The sequence below is a fragment of the Barbus barbus genome (assembly GCF_936440315.1).
Source record: "Barbus barbus genome assembly, chromosome: 4".
Classification (NCBI taxonomy): domain Eukaryota; kingdom Metazoa; phylum Chordata; class Actinopteri; order Cypriniformes; family Cyprinidae; genus Barbus; species Barbus barbus.
Window position 1 is genome coordinate 12,908,460 of NC_136732.1, and position 8,768 is coordinate 12,917,227.

The window sequence follows — 8,768 nt, forward strand, 5'->3', positions numbered from 1 at the left end:
TTATGCTAGTTTTATGTCTCTTGTATTACTTTATGGTCTTTTTCCTCTCAAATAATGTTGTGCAATTAATCATTATATCATAGTATATTATATTATATTCATTTATTGTACTGAATATTCCATGAACAGCCAGATGTTGCCACAAAATAAATCCATCTGGGTCCTGATAACCCCATCTGGGTTTATTTAGCAATAAACTATGGCTCATTGCGGTATCTTTGTTGTTCATCAACATTTAAGAAACATCTGAGTGCATGCATAAACGTTACCCACAATAAAAGCAGATAACTGTTTTTATGACATTCAAATCTCATTTTCTCTCACAGCCCTGATGTTTTAATTCTGCTCCACCAACGATGTTCTGAAGGTTTTAACAGATCACGATTTTATTTCCATGATCCCAGACTCCACATGAAAGAGACATCGGCTGAAGCCCCACTGTCAGTGCTTGTTTACTGGAACCATGAATACTATTCCACTGGATTTAGATTAAAGATATGAGCAACATTCCACATATTGGTAGTTTTCTGCTAAAATATTTTCTTTTAAGTTTATGGTAATACAGTGCGTAATTCAAAATACCTGTGAAAAATCAATATGGATAAATTATATTGACGCAGTACATTGGGCCCTGTTTTAACAGAAAAGAGTGTAGCTTTTCTGAGGATGTGGGTTTATAGTATAATGTATTGTTTATTTAAATATTTCTGTAATAATTTCTTTGATTAATTGAATGGTCAGTCCTTGAGCCTAGTTTAACAGAAAGCTACTCTAACCACCCACCCATCCATCCATCCATCCATCCATCCGTCTGTCCATCGACGGTGGTAACACTACCCTCTAATCACCATTGCCCTGGACATTTCTTTCTCCTTCAGGACCACAATTACACTTTGTCACTAAAATCCACCATTGTATCTTTGTTCTCTACTCTGAACAGTCCTCTAGTCGTTTCACAATGACACCACACCACATTTTACCCCATTTACAGAAATCAAAAATCTGTGAAGAAAAAAAAAAAGGTATAAAAATACACAGTTTTATTGTATTTACCTAAATTTTACACAAATTGTAGTGTTAGATGAATTAATGAAACTCAAATATTTTTTATAAAAAATATCTCAATTAAAAATATAAAATACTTTTATGTTCAAGTTTTCCAGTAATGTGATTTTGTTAAAGGATAGGAGTTTTTTTCAACTGCTTACGCACAAAATCTTTACTTGCCACACAATTTCTGAAACCTGACACTCAGACACCAGACGCACACACCAAATCTGCAAAACCAGACACTAATTCTTGGCTTTTGACTCATAAAACACTTTTTGCAAAACACAACATATAATTCTCTATGTAACACACAACAATCGAACAGGAATTAATATTATGGCAAATGTTTGCTTTTGAGATGTGTTTGTGATATTTTGAATGCAGTGCTTCATTTGTCTTTTGTGTGTGCAATTCTTGGATTTGTGTGTAAAGTTTTGAAAAAAGAGGCAAAGTTTTGAAAATGTGGGTAAACAGTTGAAAAAACCTCTAAGAATACATTTAAGTAGAATGTTAAGCACCACTTTTCACTGATGATTTTTGGGGGGGAAAATTACTTTTTCTTAAGGGTTATTTTACAGGTCTTATTTTGTACCCTATTTAGTACCATTAAGTGCTTAGTATTTCTATTAAATGCAAGCCTCTCCAACGAGTGTCACTGCAGTTCCCAGTGGTTGTGTGTGTGTGTGTGTGTGTGCATGCGTGTGTGTGTGTGTGTGTGTGTGTGTGTAAAGAATGCGGATAGGATAAGGACACACGTCACAGTGACTGATGTGTGATTAAACGTTCTCCTCTGCCCAGGAGCACTCAGTGAGCAACAATGGGAGGGTTCAAAGAGCAGCCGACAGTGGATGAAGAGAGGGCAGGACTGAAGACGAGTATGAGTGTGTGTGTGGGCTGATAACAGTTGTCAGGTTAATGTGGAAAGCCTGAAGCAGCAAATCAAGAAGAGTGCACAGTTTAAGAAGAGGACACTTTGCGTGTGAGCATAAAAGGCACAGCTGTGAGAGTTGTGTCATCCCTTCAGATATGAAAGTGCACAGGTTTATAAGAGTGTTTCTCAATGCTGCTACTCTTGCCCCCTAGCACTGCACATTTTTGATGTCCTCCTCATCTAACACACCTGATTCAACTCATCATTTCATTATAAAGGCTCTGTGACGTGAATTGGGTGGGTCAGATTAATAAATGTGAGGTGCAAGAACCTCCAGGAGCAGAATTTATAAAAGCTAGTCACTGACGACAGGGGAACTGCTGCTCTAAAACTATTCAAAACTGAGGTCAAGCATTGGCTCACTAGTAATAGTAGAACCCAGTTTGCCTCTGCTGGTGGATTACGAAAGTGCACCATCTGGACCCCCAAAAAAGCATCTTTCTTCACTGACAGTTATTCAGAATTCAGAAGTGTATTTTTTTGCAAGCAACAAATAACTCAGATTTGTTATTTGCAAATATATTATTACAATTTTAAATAACTGATTTCTATTTTAATATACTTCAAAATGTGATGATAAAGCTAAATTTTCAGCATCATTAGTCCAGTCTTTAGTGTCACGTGGTCCTTCAGAAATCATTCTAATATGATAATTTATTAGACCTATCAATGCTGGAAGCAGTTGTGCTGCTTAATATTGATTGGAACCAGTGTGGGTTTTTTTTCATTATTATTTTATGAATTTTTGACTTATATTTACATATTTAATTGTCCATAGTACCACAATTAATTCAAATCTAATGAGTTTACTCAGTTAGCCTACAGGTTTAAATGAAAAGTGAAGATGCATAACGTGTACATCTAATACTAAATAAAATAACCTCATTAGTTACAATAAACATGCCTCTTGGAGCCTTCTAAGCCCATGCAAATTCTGATGGGGCACATTACCCCAAAAGTCTAATTTGATCTTTTTATTTCAAAATAACAACTAGCCTATATTTGTACTACACAAATCTAAAAACAGGAATCTGTCATTAACAAATAGACACAAATAACCTTTGATATTCAACATGATAAAATGTCATAGACCACTATTAACATTGAAAATGTTTCCACTGACTAAATCTCACACATGTTGGCATTCAGATGAAATGACAAAATTAAAAATAGCGTAGCCATTTATTAAAAATAGTTGAGATTTTGTGCGGTCTGTGGTCAAGAGAAAAACATAAGGTGGGACGCATCTTAAACAGTCCTACACTTTATTAATTTAGAATGCATTATATATTACCCAGTAACGTAGGCTATAGTTGACCTCAGGAAGGTATTGATGTACAGCGCTCTCTCCACCCTCAATACCACGACTGAGGTGCCCTTGAGCAAGGCACCGAACCCCCAACTGCTCCCCGGGAGTGAAGCATATGGCTGTCCACTGCTCCGGGTGTGTGTTCACGGTGTGTGTGTGTTCACTGCTGTGTGTGCACTTTGGATGGGTCAATTGCAGAGCACGAATTCCGAGTGTGGGTCATCATACTTGGCCGTATGTCACTTTCACTTTGTTGCAGCTCATAACAGTGACCAGAGGGGCTCAAAGCTGCTCATGCTCCTGTAGCGCTATCAGCCGGTAGTCAAAAGTTTTAACAGTGGGGTTTGGCTGACACCTACTGGTCATTTAACTGATCAACAAGAAAGTCCATACATTTTCAATTAGAATGCCATTTTATTAAAGGAAAAATATAAGTAAAATAAATTATTAAAGTAAAATGATTAAATAATTAAAGTAGGCTAAGTGAAAATATTTTTTATTTATTAAAAATGATCCGGAACATGAGACGAATCAGATGACATCAGATATCCATATCATTACATTTGAATGCACATTTTAATAATGTGAGTTAGTGTTGCAATATGGTATGGGTTTATGAAACCCAAAGAAATAAATAGCATTTTATAGAGACATTATTTCAGTAACAGTTATTTCAGCTGCATGTTAATTGATATTCATGGTAGCCTATATTCTTAAATTCATTATAGCCTACTAGACTTAAAGTTTAGCTTTATAATAGTTAAATGTACCCCATTAATAAGTCGATGTTTTAAAAAAACAACAACAACATGATGTGACAATCATTTATTTTTCTTTAAAAAGCTGTACACAAGCAGTGAAAGCTGAACAGGTTTGTCTGCTGTCTTCAGTTGAACAGAAGGAGACATGACATGACATTACATTTATTCATTTTTAGCTGACGCTTTTATCCAAAGCGACTTACAATTGCTATATATGTCAGAGGTCGCACGCTTCTGGAGCAACTAGGGGTTAAGTGTCTTGCTCAGGGACACATTCGTGTCTCACAGTGGATTCGAACCCGGGTCTCTCACACCAAAGCAAGCATTGGCTACAGGCCTGCGCCTGTAATGTGCCATTTCTTTCTTCTTGTTCTTCGTCCTCTTCTTTTTTTTAAATAACTGTCAAGAAACGTTTGTCATGATACAATGCAAATCCAATGTTTTTCTAGTAGCCTTTTTTATCGAATTTCTAACAAACGTTATTATATACACCCTATTTGAAATAGGCTGTAATATTATTGGGGACCATCTATTTATTTACACTGATTTAAGAAGAATAATCGGACTAGATAAAATATTAGTCAATTTAAAAGCCATCTTCCACTGCAGGAAACTTTTTGTCACAAGGTGACGCCAGTGTGCTCAAAAACCAGCACTGGCAGCCTAGTTCAGTTTTTCTCTTCAGTCAACTCATTTATTCATTCCATCTGCATTAAACAACCATCTCTTTGAGGACAAGAATGAGCAGCATCGCCTCAAGTAACAAGTGGTTTTGAACACAAGAACAAAAGACTAGCTACAGCCCGTCATTCTCGCTAATCAATGCATTGTAAACTCAAATCTATTAGTTTTGTAATCAGAACTATAAGTTAAATGAATCTGCCAAACACAAGTAAGATAGGCCTAAAACTATTTTTTTTTGTCGCGAATAAAACAGACTTTGTCAGCAGATTCTAGGCTATTTTTTGTAAAGAGGTAGGCTATTTTCAATGTTTCCGTCAGCTGATGCACACCAAAGTCTCTCTCAACACCCATTTACACTACATTTAATAAACCATAGGCTATAGCTATAGCCTACAACGACCCTGTCGAGATTGTCTTATATCCCTCACAGCCTCGTTTTCACATTTTACTTTATTTTACTTATAAAGAAGGAACGATAAATGCGAATTAAACAAATTATAAATTTATACTTTAATGAGATCTAGGCTAATTGTCACAGATTTTACTATGATCATTTCTTATAATAGGCTTATTTGAAAATCAATTTCTTTCATTCAAATACTGTAATTAAATCGCATTTTATAGGTACATGTGACAGCTTGCACCTCAATTTAAAAAAATAAATAAATAAATAGACAGAAATGTAGGCATACTGCTTTATTGCGTTTATTGCAAAAAAAAAAAAACCTATGATGTTGTATATTTTTATTTATTAAAATTATTCTCATTTCAGATGGCGAGCTAAGTTTTGAGACCATATTACTTCTAGAGAAAACACACATTTGTGTAATGGGACTTTTAACTTTAGATAAATTCGATAGGCCCAGTGATAACAAGCCACGGTCTATCCTACCTTCATAATATAAAACCAAAATATTAATCGTAGAAATATTGTAATGTAGAACATCTTTTACATAGCAATGTATTGTCGTCTCCATTTGTAGAGTATGTTGTCTATAGGAATACATCACCCATGAATACCACATTAAAGCACATTATCTGTGGGTGGAACTGCTGCGTCGGGTTTGTATTATTATCCCCTTTTCGCTTCCAAAACCATCCTTCATTCATGTCTCTCGCTGGGCCTGTTTCCAATCGGAGGACATGCGTGATAGATTTGTGAAATCATGCCCACCCACTTCATCTCTCCGCTCGGTGGGCTCCGGTATCAATAAGATTATATGCGTAGGAAATGTAGAAATCCCCAACAAAGAACTGCATCATTAAAGCAAACACCCCACGGCCTTCAGCAGCCAATTGCGAGCGAAAATGGTTCACTTTCATCTGAACGACCCGACAATTTTATATGATATAGCTCATTTTCACCATATCATAAAAAAAATAGCCTAAGCGCAATGGGAAATGCAAGATATAAAGACAGAGGAAACGAAGATCAAATAGGCCTACAGTATGACAGCCTATAAATCTGTTTCTTATTTTAGCCTCATTGCTTCACAGCTGAATGACATGCAGGCTGATTCATATTGTCCTGTCATTTTACTTATCTTTTATTGGTTTTAATGGTCTCCAGTATTTTCTATATTAGGCTAATTGTTGGATTTTAACAAAATAATAAAAACATTTAAACTACCATAAAATTATATGTTTGATCTTAATACTGTTCAGTAGGCTATTTATCAATCATTATTCATTTAATTTAATAATTTGTTATTCATTATTTAAGAAAGGCTACAAAACAATGCGCACACAAATAATAAAGAATATTAAATATTAATGAATAAATTATAATGACAATACCCCAAATAATAGCCTACCACTTTGTGCAATATGAATACTGTCAACTGATTTGCTAAATTTGCTGCATGGCTAGAAAAAATTAAAAATAAAAAGATCTCAGGGATACACAATTCGCATGTTATGTCACGTTATGCAGCTCCTATTCACAAATGTTCAATAAACTTGGTCGATTTGCATGTTAAACCTTTTGCGTGAATAGAGAAATAAGCATAGGCTAAACTAATCTTTTGGTGCTGGTAGATTTAATTTCTAGTAATTCCTAAAAAAAATCTAATTTCTTTGACTGTTCGACATATCAGGTATTGTGTTCCAATTAACAAAATATTAAAAGCATGCACTAATAAAAGTGAGCAAGTCACTTTTATTAGTGCATGCTTTTAATATTTTCTGTCGATTCAAACACAATACCTGAGCAGTCAAAGGAGCAGGTAGCCTAGTGTAGAGTGTCTAATTCATGCTCAGAGTTAAGCGACGTAATACCCTTGTGACTTGAGTGACATGATATCAATCATGGTTCCTCCAGAGGACTGTCTGCGGACAGAACCTGGTAGAGTTGCCCTGTTTTCATTGGAGTGGAGCTTCTTCCTGAGAACTCCGTCATGACATCATCGTCATCCGATTCCCGAACAGCTGCAGGAATCCAGTTGCGTTGGAGTGGACGATGGACATTGCTGCAATCGCAGCTCTCCAGACCTCCTGTGCTCGAATGGTGAGGATTGCTGTGTGGCCAAATTAAATCTTGTGTTGCAAGCGCTCGTCTCTTTATCACCCATCTTCCATCCAGGGTGTTCTGAGGAATCAGGAACAGCACTTTTCAAGCGAAGGAGAGTTTAAGACTCCCGGGTTGCCATCTGCTTGTTTAGAACCCGTTTCGCGTCTCCAATTTGTGGATTATGACCCTGGACGCTGATTTAATGGATGACCTCGTTGTCGACGTGGTTGGAGAGGGTGGCAAGGAGTCTGGAGACGAACATCTTTCGCCCTCAGCTCTTTCTGCATCCGACCAGGTACATAAGAAGGAGGACAAGGACCACGTCCCATCTTCCATGTGTCCCTCAAGCTCGAGCAAGAGCACTTCGGTGAAACCGCCCTATTCCTACATCGCTTTGATCACCATGGCCATCCTCCAGAGCCCAAAGAAGCGTCTCACCCTCAGCGAGATATGCGACTTCATCAGCCACCGGTTTGCGTACTACCGAGAGAAGTTCCCAGCCTGGCAGAACTCCATCCGACACAATCTCTCCCTAAACGACTGCTTCGTGAAAATGCCACGCGAGCCCGGTAATCCCGGGAAAGGGAATTACTGGACTCTGGATCCCAATTCATCGGATATGTTTGAGAACGGAAGTTTTCTGCGGAGGAGGAAGCGATTTAAGCGGCAGCACTTCAAATTTGGCGTGTTCAAAGATCAGGTGCTGCAGCCCAGTGGCTTTCCTAACCTCGGCTACGGCGCGTACGGGCTCAGCGCGTCCTGCGCTCATTTACCTGGGCTGGATATCTACCCGTTTAGCTTCCATCAACCCATCGGCGTGCCACCTGTTGGGAGCATTTTACCTGCGCTGTCCACGCTTTTCTCGAGGAACTCTGTCACAGCCAAGTCTTTCCCACAGTCTCAAACAGTGGCCATGGAGCCTGTCACCCCTGGCCTCGCCTGCGCAATGGCACCGACCTCTCCATACGCGTCCTCGGCACTGTTCAATCCAGTGGGCTTCCCTCGGGTCCTTAATTTTCAGTACGAGTACCAGAAGCTGCAAGATGTGCACAGCCACGTGGATTTGTCCACTAAACACAGACACCTGGCTAGTGTCAATGACTAGCAGCGCATATTTGGACACGAAGCTATTGTTTTTCTTTCGTCTCAGGAATCACTTCATTTATCCCGAGGTATAAAAGTGTGTAAAGCATCGTTTTCGAATATTTTAACGAACTTTTGAGTTTTTAATTTCTGTCAGGAATTCATCCAGTGAAGTGTTGAAGTGTTACATGCTGAAATTGTTTATTGATGCATGTTGTTTTACTGGAATGATTAAATATCGAAAGAAACGATTATTTAAATGACGAAATTCCTTTTCGCGTTTTGACGGAAATAAAATTGACTTTTTAAAAATGGACAAGAAATGGCGTGATTTGTTCATGATTCGGCATGAACAAGAAATACAACCAGAAAACGGTTATAAGATTATGTTGTAAAACAAATTGCGTTTTACTTGCAAAATTTATCTTTAAATGTGCTGTA

At 37.7% G+C, this 8,768-nt stretch overlaps 1 protein-coding gene across 1 annotated transcript; it reads left to right on the forward strand.

Moving 5' to 3' along the window:
- Nucleotides 1–7,425: 7,425 nt before the first annotated feature.
- Nucleotides 7,426–8,349, forward strand: LOC306862500 (forkhead box protein D2-like; the record flags this gene model as incomplete). Its single annotated transcript, XM_079405329.1, has 1 exon — nucleotides 7,426–8,349. One exon carries the CDS (start codon nucleotides 7,426–7,428, stop codon nucleotides 8,347–8,349), a length of 924 nt encoding a protein of 307 aa, XP_079261455.1.
- Between the last annotated feature and the right edge of the window lie 419 nt (nucleotides 8,350–8,768).